Source organism: Bombus vosnesenskii, unplaced genomic scaffold (assembly GCF_011952255.1).
Source record: "Bombus vosnesenskii isolate JDL3184/JDL3185 unplaced genomic scaffold, Bvos_JDL3184-5_v1.1 scf7180000013788, whole genome shotgun sequence".
NCBI lineage: Eukaryota > Metazoa > Arthropoda > Insecta > Hymenoptera > Apidae > Bombus > Bombus vosnesenskii.
In genome coordinates, this window is record NW_022883218.1 from 921054 (window position 1) to 937529 (window position 16476).

The 16476-nt window shown below is 34.7% G+C and overlaps 2 protein-coding genes and 1 long non-coding RNA gene across 16 annotated transcripts in view; 2 read left to right on the forward strand and 1 right to left on the reverse strand.

Moving 5' to 3' along the window:
- Positions 1-1081: 1081 nt before the first annotated feature.
- LOC117238967 lies at positions 1082-5793 on the reverse strand. 5 transcript variants are annotated; one of them, XR_004494307.1, is made up of 7 exons: positions 5197-5338; positions 5018-5108; positions 4839-4938; positions 4559-4746; positions 4436-4486; positions 1930-2094; positions 1082-1219 (listed from the first exon to the last, which is right to left on the reverse strand). XR_004494307.1 is itself a non-coding variant. In XM_033504197.1 (7 exons), exons 3-7 carry the CDS (start codon positions 5102-5104, stop codon positions 4255-4257), a joined length of 510 nt encoding a protein of 169 aa, XP_033360088.1. In that variant the 5' UTR covers positions 5105-5108; positions 5197-5245; positions 5655-5740; the 3' UTR covers positions 4100-4254. The 5 variants fall into 5 exon arrangements, 4 of the variants coding, with proteins under 4 accessions (XP_033360086.1, XP_033360088.1, XP_033360087.1 ...); XM_033504197.1 differs by lacking the exons at positions 1082-1219; positions 1930-2094 and adding exons at positions 4100-4338; positions 5655-5740 and having other exon boundaries at positions 5197-5245; XM_033504195.1 differs by lacking the exon at positions 1082-1219 and having other exon boundaries at positions 1768-2094.
- On the forward strand, positions 3406-4038 carry LOC117238968. Its single transcript, XR_004494308.1, has 2 exons — positions 3406-3530; positions 3881-4038. It is a non-coding gene; the product is annotated as an uncharacterized LOC117238968 (long non-coding RNA).
- A 5947-nt stretch (positions 5794-11740) lies between the features above and the next one.
- The window catches only part of LOC117238978 (rho guanine nucleotide exchange factor 17), a 70049-nt gene continuing 65313 nt past the window's right edge, over positions 11741-16476 (forward strand). For 4 of the 10 annotated variants that reach the window (XM_033504224.1, XM_033504225.1, XM_033504226.1 and 1 more), the window contains exon 1: positions 11741-12458. The gene's annotated coding sequence lies outside the window, so the exon portion shown is untranslated. The remainder of the gene's footprint in view (positions 12459-16476) is intronic. The other 6 variants (XM_033504216.1, XM_033504221.1, XM_033504218.1 and 3 more) reach the window with 4 other exon arrangements.

Consider the following 16476-nt stretch of genomic DNA (forward strand, 5'->3'; position numbering starts at 1 on the left):
TTACATTTGCTTCGTTGTATCTATTCAACTGAACGGCACACGTTAACATGCATTAACCATAAGCGCGTCCTGCATTTTTAGAAGTACGATCGGACAATCTCGAGTGTCAAGCGTCCTCGCAGTAACTGAAACAATAATTAACTCTGTCGCGTTTCGTTATGTGCGACGCAACGAGCGGGCAGCGAAACTTTCAAGCCTCGAAAGCTTATCTGACACTCTGAATCAGTGAACAGTAGACCTATGAAACAAGCGAGTGCCATCATTAGAATTCGTGTCGTTTCCTTTACACAGCCTGAAGGACTGATTCGAAGTTCCATGCTCGAATAATTTTGTAACCACTTTTACAACGATCCGCGAGTACCTATAACGATTCTTTATTTCATGCCGATAACGGATTAGCAATACGAGAAAATGTTTCACTTTCGTATTCCTACTGGATTTATATTAAATGTAATTAATAAAGTTGTTTTTCGATTCTTAAGTAAAATCTTAACACGGTCGTTGCTGGTGATTTTATAGAAATCCTAAAATAGAAAAGTACATTGTGATTAAAGCAAAGATAGGAATTTGAAGAGTTGTCTTTTAAATATCATATTTTATGTCACTTTTTGTCGTTTATTATAATTCAAATAAATGCAAAAAATTCTTGAGGTTTCTGAGATAAAAAATAGTAAAACATACCTCACTATCATTATCATTTTGCAATAAAATACCTTTTATTATGTTATCTAGGTATTTCAGATGGAGTTATTGATGAAGATCTACTTATTCCTTGAATGGGACATTCTACGAAACGTTTAATTCATCATTCCGTATTTTGTGCTTATAGAGCTCTGAAATATAGGAATACGCAGTTCGGAGGAAGCCATAAAAAAGCATAGGGTTATTTTCTCGTCGCTTTATCGGGTGAAGAAGAATGTTCCATTCATACTTTTACACACCATTTATGGACGCCTTATGTGTGCGATATCAGCCTTATCAGCACTTCTACGCCGCCTACAATTTAATGCGGCTGTATGCGCATGTAGAGCTATCGGAAAAGGAAAGACGGCGTTGCAAGAAATGCTACCTGCGCAGCAAACAATCGTAGAACTCCTTGTCGACGAGTATTCAATGCCAATCCCAGGGATTCAAATATCGTTCTAATTCTTTGTCCTTTACTACACGACAGCTTCGATATTTATGACGACAATGTAAAACAGTCGAGTATTATATTCACCTATTACAAGAAACAGATAGAAATTTTATTAGCGAAATGTTTTTCTATGAAAGTAATTTCTAAGAACTTCTGTTTGTAATATTTGCTATTTTTATAAAATAGTATTTATCATTTTTAATATTTACGAATACATATTTATTAAGACAAGTTGGAAATCAGATTAAGATTGAGATATCAACCTATGGATCGAGTAGCAAAGAAATGCATAGAAATTGTGTAAATGCAATATTATTTAAAAAAGAAAATACTAGTTCCAAAAAAATGTCCATAATTTAACAAATATTTTATCATACTACTCTAAATACTTCGGTTTCTTTACACTTCGTAAGATTATAGGATTCAAATGGAAGAAAAAATAGCGGCAAAAGAAATATAACCGCAATGTTAAGAATTAAAATTCAATAATGCAAATTAGCTGAGAAACCTTAATTGTAACTCAATATTAACGAAGTCGAACTTACATGTACTTGTATATTTGCATGTTAGTGCAGAATACTTTCCTTTCCAATAATCAATAAAGTTAAGGTATTGCGCAAGAATCAGTTCTGCCTCGCATTTAATTTCGTTACTCATACAGACCTGTATCCCTACAAAATTTATTCGAATGCTTATAGGTGCTTATGATCATCGCGATCGATTACCTCGGGTGTGGTCGGTCCAGAAGTGAAAGTACCGTCGTGACAATAAAGATTCTACATTATTATGCTTACCATCTTTCGTGAAACCATTGTCGACAGTCGAAAGTCCCACCGAAAAAAAATATCCATTGCTGTAAATTTCGATCGTCCGATACTTTGCTGGAGTTCGCCATTCCGTGGTGCCAAATGGAGATATTTATGATCTGTTAATCATTCGATGCTTGAAACTAATGGAATCTGTAAAATAAAGTTCAGGCAATAATATTATTGACGAATTTATGAAACGCGACAGTTAACTTTCGTTTTGTCGAATGTAATACGAATCTTAGGTACAATTGAATTCTCCGTATTTTTTAAACTTACGAAACGTTCGAATTAAGGATGATAAAATAAGTAACCACTTTAATTTAATTTCATCGGGATTATTCGGTTTGGTGTCGTTATTAATTACTATAATAAATAAAACTTTCGCAAAATGTTTTACATCATCGTCAACGATCGTTATCTTAATTTCTATGGTCGGCGAACAGTTACTTCGTGAAAATTTGTCAGACACGCGCTCTCTCCTTCGCCGGAATTACTAATTACATGTAAGATACGAAACATTTCACTAGCGCCAGCCCATTAATATCAACTTCGACAGACCACGAACACGGTGGTCCGCTGAGGGAGGATTTCTCGAAGTTGTCATTAATCACCGTATCAAGAACAGGACAACTTAAGAGAGACTTAGAAAGCGTCTGGTTTCCTCCAATAATTCCGCTACCATGTGATCACTGAATTGCAATACCACCAAGTTTATATTTACATACTTGATCTGACTATGATCGTAACTTTAAGGATAGGTCAATGTATATATAATTTATTTCGTTTTTACGTATTTCTATTAAAAGCAAAGCCTACATCCTCGAATCAAGTACGAAATATGTTACTACTAAATTAAAGAGGTCATTGTTATGACAGACAGTTATTCTAATGAATACATATATACATATACATATACATATACATATACATATACATATACATATACATATACATATACATATACATATACATATACATATAGATATACATATATACATTTATTCTTCAGTTTGGAGATTGTTACGGAAATCTAATGTAAAACTTTTTCGATTATATTAATCACATACATTACTTACATCTTTTGAAATTTTACTACATCATAGAAGATAGTACAATCAAATGATTGATTTAAAACAGAGATATGTTTTACCAAAATACATCAAATTTTTTAAAATTATTACCTAAATAATTACAATTGTGAAATAGTCGTAATTATTTTAAGTGTTTAATAATATACATCTTTTTAATGCTTCGTAACGATTTTAAGATATTACTAATAAGTACATCTTTACGCCATCTATCATGAACGTATTTCAAATTATAGTTTATTTAAGATCATCAAGTATGTATTACCGTATATCTAAGATAAGTGAGTATTTGCAAATTAATAAACATGATTCTCTGTTTTTCTCTCTAAAATAAACATTTATCGTAATTTTTGATAGAATAGAATGTTTAATATTTGAAAATATATTTTACGCGCGTTTATCTGCATATGCTTTTCTCATGTCTAAATATCCCGCTAGATGACGCTCGCGTACCTTTAACGAGATACTTGTTTAACGACGAGAGGTAATGTTAAAAAAGTTAAATAATTATTTAATTATTTCATAGCTAATTGTTGTATTGTATACTTTTCAGTCATAAGTCAAATTTTTTTATAATTTAGCTCATTTTAATATCAATCGAACTCATTATTTCTAAGTATACAGACAAATAACCTCAAATCTTTATTTTACATATTGTATTACTGTGTATCTCATTATAATGCTTTAAGAGGTTTATTAACGTACTTTTTTTTATTTATATCAAACATACAAAATTCTTACAAATGTCATAGAATATCTTATATAAAAATTCATAATAAATTTGTCTATTTGTTTTAAATATTTTTGATCATGTAGAGCAATCTCCTATAAAATTGTCTTGTTTACAGTTGTTAACAAATTTCAAAATACTACTCTGAAATTTGGACGGATATTTCCTTAGACCATTATCAGTCTTTTCATTAAAATGTAAAAAGTTCTAAGCTTCAAACCAATCGTACATTACTGACACGTGAGTATGTTAATTATGTGTTTATAATATTTAATATTAGATACGTCAAAATAAATAATCATAACCAAGTTGAACACAAGTTTTTGTTCGATCTAAATTATCTTTTAAATAATATTATTTCTCTAAATAAACATTTTGTTTGAAGAAAATGTACAAAAGTAGAAGATTATATCTGTATCTCTCAAGACACTGTATCTTACTTTGGTGCCAATCAATGTACTTGATATCTTATAGTTAGTATTATGTACCTACTTAAGGCCACAAAAGCTCTATATTCGGAGATTGTAATTCTTCAAATACTTTGTACATTGACAACACAACAAACCAACAATATATCTGAAAAGACAATCAATTATATAATAAATACAATTTAAATATACGTTGTATCATATAATAAAGGAATATATCAACAAATAAATTGTTTTATGCTTACATTATAGGACATCCAGAACCAAATACACATCGCTGCAAATGTTGCATCAAGCTATAATCATAACATTAAAATATCAATTTACAAACCTATAAAAAATGCATTAATGGAATATATAAAACTTACATAGATGTAATAACCTCCTACAAGCCAAAGTCCAAAAACTAATTGGAATAAACATACAATGAACCATAATATAAGCCAGGGAAGTAACCATCCTCTTATTCCTTCTTTTAATCCATGCATCATCAAACCGCTTGATATTATCAAGAGAACAAAATAAAAGATCATAAATCCTCCACCAATTTGCATTGCTAAAAAGTCATGTGTATATATATATATATATAATGCGTAAATATAATGGAGTAACTGATACATATTACCAATACACAATTACATTACTTACATCCTCTAATATCAGCCTCAAACAGAGGATTATACAATTGAGATGAATCGCCTCCATTTAATTGATAACATATCAATGTAATGCATATTATACTAATTGCCTACAACAAGAGATAAGCAGTTTGAAATTATATAAAACTAAATATAGTGAAACAGTTATATTAAATTCAAAATACATACAATTGTATAAAAAGCAATGGCTTTGCATCCTGTCTTGATATTATTGGTCCAAATAAATGGTGACCAGCAAGATTCCAATATGGTCATGATTCTGTCAAAATAAAAATTTACGTGTAATAATTATAATAGCATCCATTAACTAGAGAACGCGGATGATTCGATTAATAAACACCACCCACTTGTTAGTGTATTCAAGATTCAAGGTTTGGGCGTCAACACGTAAAAGGTCTACCAACATACAAATTCCATAAACTAGAAAATACTAGCGAACGAATTCAATGAAAATGTTACTTTTTATCCATTTCTGAATGCCATTTTGAAATTTAAACTTCCAACTTAAGTAACATATTAATATATTTTGAAGCGTGTAAGAAAAAGGTATCAAAATCATTAATGCTGAACACCATTGTTACGAATGAAAATTTTATCTATACATACGAAAGTATAACATCCAAATCTTGAACGAGAATATAATTAAGAAAAAACTGTTAGTTTTATAATCATACAAATGTGAAACTGGAGTTCGTATTTTGATATTTTGATGCAATGTTTTATGAATCATTTACTTTATCTCCTACTCCACGTGATTGGTTATCAGATACACCTTCGAAGGTACGTCATTTTCAAGTTTACTTACGTTTATAAATAAAATAGCTTTATTAAATTAAATCCTTATTATAATAGGTAGTCACCGGTTACCAGATTTCAAATATTTTAACCATTTGGAATGTTTCACTGCTAACAAACAATGCCACGCACGCATCAGTAAGTGTACTGTTAATGGCGTCGTGTCAGCGTTTACTTCCCCTCCACTTTGCTGCAGGATTGCTATGGCGGTTTCCTCAATATTCGAACGTAACCTGATAAAATGTATTGTCTCAGCTCTTGTAAGTAATGTTCAAATTTCAGTACAAAAGTATCGGATATATACAATTAAAGTATGACTATTATTTATTTATTTATCAAAGGTTTATTTATCAAAGGTCGAAAAAAATTTTTTTTTATTTTAATGTATCTATAATGAACTGACAGTTTTCCTCAGTAATAACTTTTACAATTGGAGAGTTTGAATTGCTTTAATTTATTATATATAATATAAAATAGAATTTTATCACAACATTGCACATTTTAAAAAACTAATTTATTTACTAAAATACGCAATAATTATATTTGCAAACTTTAAATAAGACATTTATTACAATACAGTTTCAACATTACAAATATATTTTAATAAAACAGATAAAATAATATGATAGAGATTGTAGTTTGGAAAATTTGATAATGTGTTTCTCATGAATTACGCGAAGTTTTTTTACATCAAAGAATAAATAGAATTACGTGTTTTACAACTGTTGATAGTAAGCAATGACGGAAGAACACATTCGTTTAGTAAAGCGTACCTTGGCGACGCAAGGATAAAAATATCGTAACTAATGTATGCATATTATCAACTATCGAACGTTGTCGGTGATTAACCCGTGGAAAATGTAGTTCAATGGTTTCGAATTACTTGCTTGCGGTTTCCGCGGGAAGCAGCCATTTTGGTACCGCAAATGCAAATAAGCTGACTGAAACCAGATAAGATCTGATAATGCAGTCACAAAACAAAACCGATAGCCTTTGACTAAGCTGAATGTTAAGTCCTATAAAGTTGTCTAAATAAAGTTGTCTAACGACAGGAAGCTTTCACCTGATCTGTTACATGCTGATACTATTAGTAACGAAACGCATGAAACAATGGAGTTGTAGATGCAATAACAATGTTCAAAGGACATGGATTGCGAGATCTGTTTCGTAAACTAATTTCTGACAGTTAAAACAACAGTACAAATGCTTATCAAAATACGTAATTCATTCTATTTAAATGGCGCAATTGTAAACAATAGAACGTTTGTTATTTTAAATGATACGTGTTTGATGGATCCTTCCATCAGACGCTAATACGGAATGTCAGGAGACTCACAATTGAATAGAACGTTGTAGAATTCACGCGAGCCTCTTAAATTCCTATAGTCATCGAACACGATAGCATATTGCGTAACGAATGAGGTATTCTCCTCGGGACAACGAGATGATCGTAGTCTTCGTATTTTGATTGCGTAATAAAACATCGTAATTCAATTGTATCAATATAATTCAATAATTTCGATAAAAGTTATTACCTTCGTTTTATTGAATTTTATTTACATTGTACTTTTTGATTGAATTCAACTATTATTAGAAATAGAAAAGAAAAAGAATAAAGCGACAGCAACCATCGACTAAAAATAAAAAAATCGTAAAGGGATTGCTTCAAGGAAGGAGAAAATTGGTTTGCAGGATAATATGGAGTAATGGCATATTTGATCAGAGCTACTGCTGCGAGAAGAATTTATCTCATAGTTGGCATTCGATCTGCAAGTACTTACGTAGAACGGTCCTTTATTGTAGGCATATCTAGTATTAAGGGGATCGTGGATATTGCATTCATTGCTACTCTCGAGGGAAGAAGATCGTTAGGTTGCCATACAGTTTACGGAAAAAATATACGTGTATTATCCGTTTTAACAACGTAAACGTAGAGCGACAGATGCGTTTCATAGACTCGCGAAGCCGGCTAGTCCAAAAGCTATAAATATGTAAGTATGAATGCCTGGAACTCTTCTCAGTCCCTTGAACAATCAAAATTCTCTGTCCTGCTCACTTAGGCTATTTGTCTCAATCATTTTCTAGGATAGTTCGCCATCTTATTGGTTCCTTGACAATTCCAGCGAGTTATTATAAAGCAATGTCCACACATAAGTAATTCCTTCTTTAATGTATATTTAATCATATGTTACAAAAAAAAAAAAAAAAACTGATGAAAGAACTTGTGTGTATGAATATCATAAATCTTTCGATTTTATTAGATTGTCCGAAAAGTTTCTTTCGTTTTATAAGGAAATAATAGACGCACAATGTTTTTTGTTTCATATTAGTTTATTGAATTATGCACAAACATAATAATAGAGATATAATGAAATGGAGCATACTTAATTCAATAAAATAATATAAAACAGAAATTGTTGTACATCTATTATCACCTTATGAAACGAAAGAAACTTTTCGGACAACCTAATAGATTCCTTCGCACATTACATAATTTAGTATGAACATTTGATGATATAAAGGCATGAGAGGGAGACCTTGAAGACATCTGCAGATCCAGTACTCGGTTGGCTCTTTCGATGCTAGCGAGAAGCCAAAAAGAAGATTAATGTTTGTCTCGGAAATTATAATGTGACAGTTCATTTTAGCGTCGCGTAACTGTGAATTAGCTTTAAAATGGCTCTCAATTTAGATGTCAGTCAAAAGGAGCTCGTACAACGTTGTCGCCGTATCCATTCTTGAAGGCATATCTCGACCTCGTGAATGGTAAGTCCCGTAGCTAGTAAAGGCAACACCAATAGATTTTCAATGAACAATCTGCACGTGACTGCTTATGCTTACGGAAAATGGGCGAATCAAGACATAATAAGTCAATGCATCACTCCATTGTAATTGGTAGAAATACAGAAGCAAAAAGGAGCCCGAGGGTCTGCAATTTGAATACCTAACTAGTGGTAATCGCTATCTTGCAATAACGCTTAATGTTTCCAATGTAATTTTTGCATTGGAAAAATTTTATTTGAAAAAGAAGAAATTAATTCTAAGCAAAAAGAAGAGTGGGCTCGCTGTTTAAAAAAATATTTATAGTAAAAGATACAAGAAGGAAAAACAAATTTTACCATTATTTTTAATTATTCAGTCGTGATTTATCTGTACTTTAAAGCTAAAGATTTCGCACGTATGATTGATAATAAGATATTACTTACGTGCAGAATTAAAACACAATTTGCGTGAAAAGATACTGATGAAAGAAGAATATAAAAAGATGAGTAAGTCTACAAATTGGTAGCACGAAGTGTTTAGTACAAACCTTAGTCGAAAGAGTCAAAGTTTCCACAGGAAAATGTTACTTACGTCCTGTTAAGGCGCTCCAAATAAATCACCGAACCGTAATTAAATTTGTGCATTGGTATTTCGCTTTTCAAGCGGGTTAACGCGGTGCGCGTTGCAGGAAAGGAATCGGATCAACAAAAAGTTGTTGGAACAACTTTGCGTTTCGCGTTGAATACTCTTCGAGAAAAACTGTAATGCCATACAGTGGATTTAAAATTAAACGCATATTCTTGCATTAATTTGGGGAATCGAGCTTATTTCAAAATAAATTTTTACTAAAAAAAAAAAAAAATAACTAATGAAGTTATCCTAAATTGATCCTCGTTTTGTAATGCAAATGGAGATACTTGCTATGGACACTGTTTTTGAAACGGAAGAATGTTTATACTGTTCAGCGAACTTATTCGTGTACGAAGCTATCACAGTTATCGGAAACGCGATATAGTCAACTCCTTTTGTGTCGATGATTTCGCGTTACTTCGCACTCCTATTTCATCCTCTGTTATTCTGGACACCATGCAAACTCATTCTACCATCATCGATCAGGTAACGCTATTACAACGAAATTAAAATAAACACGTAAAAACATCTTAACATTAATCCACGTATTACAGCGATAATTTATGCTTGAATCTAATTACGTTCCCGCCAAAAATTTCACCATGAATAAAATCCACATGGATACATTAAATGGCCTTGTATTGTAAACTCCATTCATATAATTCTTCCTAAATCCATCAAAATTTACCATTCAACCAACTTTTATTCCAAAACTCTCGATGACACTTGATTCACCTCTCAAAAGGGATTGCCTCTTAAACAAATTAACACAAATAATAAATATAATATATCAAAAGGATATTTCGAAGAAAACAATCTCAAATACACATAACATAGGAAAATGAACATGTAACGTATTTGAGAAAACGCAACGAAGATTGTGTGCACAATTGCACGCGCGAGCGGAGCACGGTGGCGTTGGAGTTAGGGGAAAGGCGCTATAGAGGTCCCCTCTAGTGAGATTGGGCCCCGTTCTGGTCTCTCTCACACACTCTCTCGCGACGTCGAAGGTTTCCTTCGCACCGGTTCGTGCCGTGGCGGTCCGGCTCGGCTCGTGCACATACGCCATGGTCTCTCGTATCGAATCGGGCCAGCTTCGTGTTGCCCAGCTGGATCTGTACACCCATTTGTCGGCCTCCAACTCGTCGTCGTCGTCGACGTTCGCCGCGGCCCATTCGTACCCACCGGAGATCCGTTCTCGATCGCTCTGTCGTCTCGGCTGTGAAACGTGCAGCGTGTCTCGGTGATCTGATGTAACCCTTCTCTTTCTTTCTAGCTATCTCCCTCTCTTTTTCTTTCTTCCTTACTCAGGCTCTCACTCTCGCGTAGTCACTCCTTCTCTTTCCCTGCCGTGAAACCGCATCGGCCGTGTGTATATCGCCTCGATTACACCAGAACGGTTGAGCGTCGCCGAGCGGACCCAACGTCTGGATCCGTGAAGCGCACTTGCTCGTCGTCGTCCTCGTCGTCTTCGATGCTCCGGCAGTGTACTCTTACGCGCCAATTCCTCTGCCGATCGCGCTGCTAATTAAACCTGGTGAGCTCACTGGACACCGTTGCGATCGACTTGATTCGTTCGCGGTGGAACGATCGACGATCGAGAGTTTCTCGATCACAATCCTTGGTGCGTGGAATTATCCTGTTTATTGGACCTGGATTCGTCCACTCGGACGAGAAATATAATATCTACACAAGACCATCGATGATCTTCTAATTGAAGCAGGATTTAAGAGATCTTCTGGGTGGTTTAGTGGATTTTAGATAGAAGTCACGGTGTATTTTGTGGTTCGCTGGTGTCGTGCTTGTTTTTCGTGAACAAGATTCGTGATCCTCCGATGCTGAGCGCACAGTATTCGAGGCTCGTATGTGTGCACGAGCCGAGTTTAAGGCTGGTTAACGTGGAAGGTAGAACTGAGAGAGGTTAAGTGGTTCAGAGGATGAAGATCAAACAGCGGTCGTTAGAAATTGAAAGCTTCTCGGAGAAGAAAAGCTTGGACGTTTGTGACGGGGAAAACAGACATTTCGTTCTCGGCGATCGGCGCGAGATTCCGTCCGGCGCTTTCGTGTGCGAGCAATTAATCGATTAATCGTCCTCTTGGTACGAAAGAGATAGTCGGTTTTCTTGACGAAACTGGTTTAAGTGGTTCGCATTAGCATCTTTAATATGCTACTGTTACGGAATACAATTCCGCGTCGAGTAAGTGGACGAGATTAATGTTTCCATTGGTGTCGAGCTGTTCGTCGAGCGAATCAAAGCGTTCACGGTGTCCTTTCTTATGAACTGATAAAAGCGATACGTGTGCACTTACGACCGAATAAGATAAAAGTACGAAGTACGAAGACAGTAGAAAGAAAAGATATTCATACGTTGGTGAGCGTCGCCGCTTTTTGATTGTCTCACGGTTGTCGATGTTTTCGAATCTCGATTCGGTATGATCGATTAACAGAGCAGTCAAAAATTGGTTCTTACTATAAAACAAGAAAGAAAAAAAATGGCTGAGTGAAAGTGCTCTCGGATAGTAGCCGTGTGTCGTTGCATTCCGTGCGTTTAATTCCAAGTGCACTCGTGATTAATTAAAAACGGAGGAAAGCGATCTCGCGCGCTCGAAGAATCGTGAAGAATGCCTTCAGGTTGATATTTATACGTATGATACTTACACCTATACAAGTGTGTGTGCGTGCGTGTGCGTGCGTGCGCGCGCGCGTGTGTATGTCGATTTCTATGCAAAAAACCGATTCGTGATCTGCTAATCTAGTCACATTGACTTTAAGATTATCTCTCTGAAACTAGTGGTCCGAAACGAGGACAGAGACATTTCATTTGCCGATATGAAGATCTGTATATCGTTCGCAATCTGCGGAACGAACAAACTCGTAAACACAATATTATGATAATATTATCTCGCAACGATAAGGCTCCCACGAACGTAAGCGAATACTCGAATCTGTCTTGGCCAATTTGACCGTGTAAAAGATTTTCAATAAATGTTTTTCAACCGTAGTTGTGCATGATCCAGTTGGGTCTTCTCGATCGGTTCGATTCGAGGCAGAAATCGGTTTAGAAACAGCCGGTTCGATCGAACTCAGAAACGAACGCCCAAACAGAAGTAGAACATCGAGATTTGTGGAACATTTATTATGCTACGTTACTCTCGAGTAATGTACGGGATCGAACAACGTCGATTTAACGATTGTTTGGAAACAACGAATTTAACAGCGAAGAAAATTTTCATCCTGAAGTGTAATGTAACGAAATTGTGTTTGGTGGAAAGCCGTCGATGATAATTCCTCGTGCACGAAACATCACCTGGTTTGAGGAAGTGCTTGTTATGGATATCTGCGTGGCGATCAAACGGGAATACTTTCTCGAGCAGAATTACGTGGATGGCATCCAAAGAAGCGTTTTCGAACCCTTGCAGGAGTGAGTATATATGTTGTTTCACGCAAAATTCCTTATTGAGAATGATTAAAGACAAATATTTCTATCTGGTATCTTGAACTTTTGTGTACATTACTGGTATTAATAACTTGTCAGACTCGCTGGTATTTTTATATCGTGAAAAGTATTTCAGAACAAAGTCAAGGCAGATTAAACAGGAAAATCTTCTTGCACTGAATATCATCTTTCACGATAATTTATTAACCGATATGATAAATGTTACCATTTTGTAGATTTCTATTGTACAAAGTCTCTACAATTGGAATATTAAAAGAAAATATTGAAGGATTGTAAGTAAATATTGAAGCAAGGAAACAGCTTTTCTTATACGTATTTTTAATTGCGTGTAGAATCTCATTCTAGTTGTTTTTACCTAAACTTATCTCTTCATTATCTCAATTCTTTAGATTGTTGAAGAACTTTGTTCTTTTTATAAGGTTAAAAAATCAATAATCATTTATTGCAAATGAAAAAGAAGTATCTGTGAGTTTAATATTTCATGGAGAAGTTAAAAATTGAAATTAGTAGCAACATTACTTGATTGTAAATTAATATGCTCCAAAAGGAAATTAATTTTTAAATGGCACTTTTTATTTACTGAAATTGTCAGGAAATGAAATCTCCTTATAGCTGCAATTTTTTAAATTATACATCGAAGACAATAAATAACTAGTTCGAACCTTTCAAAATCCGCTTATAGAATTTCGCTTATGTTATTGTCAAACTTCCTACCTCAGCATTGACAACTTGCAATTTGTGATTTGTAAAACTTTGCCAATGATATTACTTTAAGCGTACAAGATCTTCCAAGTAACTTATATTTAACGATCAGTAAGGACTTCCTAACAAATGACACATAAAAATGGCAATTTAATATCGGCCACATGACACGGTTAAAACTACGTTTACTTTTCTATTCTTAGAAACGTCTCAATTAAAACAAATCACCTGCTAGAGTTACTCCCGTAAAGTGCAATCCGATCGCGATACATCTTCCCCCGAAGCCAAACGTTAATCAAGAGCTTGATCGTTTCTCGATGGATTCTCAACAGGAGTTGATCGAACGTCCATTCGACCATCAGCTTTCTGTAGTTACAGCGTACTGTGTATTTCGGATAATTCCGCTACACGAAATAAAATGTGTATTTTCCAATCTCTTCGTACCTATCGAAACATCTAAGTAAAATATATCCACCTGTTAAAATCTCCACTGCTGGTGTGTAGCGGGATCACGGAGCGTATCCTTCCGTAGAACGGAGCTCAGCTACGATAACCACATGAGAAAGTATTACAATGGAGCACGTTGGGCCGCTGTTTATGAATATAATGTTCGATCGCCCTGCGCGGCTCTGCGAACCGTTGTTCAAGCGGGGAAAAATCGCGATTTTTGCTCGATCGGTGAAAGTTGAAGTTTGCTGGTAATCTCGACAATGCCGGAAGCCCTAAGTTTACTCCTCGTCGCGGTCGTTTCTCGATGGGCGAGGAAAGAAGTCGGAAGGCATTGTGCACAGAGGATGCGTGTGTACTGTGTGCAGTCTTCGTTTCTCGTGTCTCTCTAACGTCGTGGCCCATTACGTTGCACCAAGACGACCAACCGTAACAGCTACGTTTTTTCTCCTCATTTCATAGAGGATCATCTTGGGGACGATAAATCGTGCGAAAGTCGAGGACGAATTTTGATCCCCGTAACGATAAAAGAACGCGCGTACGAAACCGGAGGGGACGAGAGAGTTGAACGGGAATCGTTTCTGATGTTCGTCTTTTTCACCTACTATTATTTTAATTTCAATGGTAATTAAAGAGAAGCATCACGGCACGCGATGTAATGATTATCCTCCACATGTGTTGGTATATAGAGCTGAGGTTACTGATTATGAAGTGAAATGAATATTTGACTTGGATGTAATAAAGAGTGACAAATTGATCTGAGCTTAATGTTTGCACAGTGATGTCAAAAGGCAAGGTAAAAGTTATGGTGCAATATGTACTGGTTGCAATGTTTGGACAATGTAGAGGAAGTGAAATGTATATGTTATACAAATTCATTATTCTGTAAGAGTTAACAAATTTTTTTTAAATTTATCTTCTCATAAATGATATTTAACGTTAAGGAGGGGAGAGTGTATTCGCATTGACTTTTAATAGAAGCCTTTAATACGATAGGAGTTCTTCGAAGTATTACTTGATGCTAAAATTGTCTTATTTTTCGACTTGTACGATTTAATTCGTCGAAACTCGCATGTAGTACTTGCTTCAACTTCCGTGCAGTATAAGCGTAAATAAGATCAAATTCCTTTGCTCTTATATGTACATTATTTTTCGCTGTTGGCTTAACGAATGCCACAAGTCGTATTTTTCGATGATTGCGTTCACTGTTGCGTCATCGAGCGAGGAATTCCGTATGGCAGACCAAGCAATCGATTTTGGCAGCTGTATTAAGACAGGTGCGAAAATATTCGTACAAGATTTTTCATATTAGCATGGGCACTATGTTTCATAATTATCAATTATTACAATTTTATATTCTCTACAATTTAACATATGCAAAATGTTGGAAAGATAAGGAAGGAGGAGTGTATCCTCTACGAATTTCGATATTCGTAGATAATTGATAATTTTATTATGGTAGTGAAAATAATAATAATAATCCGCTATTATATAAAATTAATGCGTTGATCATTATCACGGTATCCTGCTTAACCGTGCGTGAAGAATCAATTTACCAAGTCCAGCTTGTGTGATCAGTTTTGTCTCTTCTATTTTTTTCAAAAACATAACCTTTGATAATCCACTAATTACGAATACTTAACCAGTTACGCGGTATCAAATTTATTTACCCGACGATAATTCTAATTTCCTTTAATTACTCGTTCAGCTTCGTTATATCTTGAACGAACTACATACATATATTAGGATTTTAAGTTTCCATAAGGTACGATAATTATTAGGAGGATGCGGGAATATAGTTGCATGTCGAAATAAGATAACATAATTCTATGAGGTTCTTTGGTACGATTATGTATTAATTAGGTTTTGGTTACGTAGAAATATTTAAAGCGGAATATTTCGTACATCTTCACGAAAAGATTTAATTCTTACATTTTTATGAAATTTTTGTATTGAGTTCTTCGCAAAAATGCTTCTTACAATTATTTTCTAGAAGTGTTTGTGTTTTATTATATCATTGAGACAAAGAGTTTCTGAGAATAAAATCATGTTCCACAAGTAGAACATGTAGTGTAGCTTATAAAGAGCAATGTTATAAATAGCTTTGCAAGAAACCTGTGGCAATTACTGTAAAAGAAGATGAAACATTCACAGAACTTCAACAATTATTCAACAACAACCACTTAATAAACTTGAAATTTCTACGTTTTTACAAAACAAGATGTATAACATTCTGACAACATCCCAACATTCTCAGAAAATAGTGATAGTATATCTTTGACCGCGCAGTATATCTTTAATATAGTACATAGTATATCTTTAATATTGCTACGGTCTCCGAATCTTTAAGTTTCAATCTTGCTTTTGTTTCAACAAACAAGACGATTTTTTAATATTTTAAAAAGAATTTCAGTATAAAATTGAAACGCATCATATACAGTATATGTAAATAACGATTCTTTCATACGTGCTCGAAAACTAAGAAATTCTTTATCAATAGAAACTCACAGTTGGATTAAAAGTGACGTGAATCGAGCAAAATCAAATACCATTCACTAAATCCTTTCTTCTTCAGTCACTCTTTCAAGCAGACTAGTAGACGAAAAGATCGAAGCTCTTGGAGGGCCAGTAAACACGAAAGATCCGCAATATCCGGCGTTCCCTCCACGAAGGTATGCGGAGGGATGTTCCTGGTCGCGGATTCACTGGCTCTCCAAAAGACACGACGTATAAATACCACCTCGTTTCGGTTTCCTCTCTCCTCACAATCCCGTTCTCCCTCTCTCTTCTGCCTGGTAGCACGGAGTCTATTTAGATAATCTTCCGCTTAGCG

What these genes read in the sequence shown, in the direction of transcription:
- LOC117238967 (XM_033504194.1), bottom strand. Translation starts at nt 5,255, where the DNA reads ATGTTGGTAGACCTTTTACGTGTTGACGCCCAAACCTTGAATCTTGAA. An exon ending in TAGGAGGTTATTACATCTAT is followed by an intron (nt 4,487 to 4,558) that starts GTAAGTTTTATA and finishes TTATGATTATAG; the next exon opens with CTTGATGCAACATTTGCAGC. An exon ending in GGTTCTGGATGTCCTATAAT is followed by an intron (nt 4,339 to 4,435) that starts GTAAGCATAAAA and finishes TTGTCTTTTCAG; the next exon opens with ATATATTGTTGGTTTGTTGT.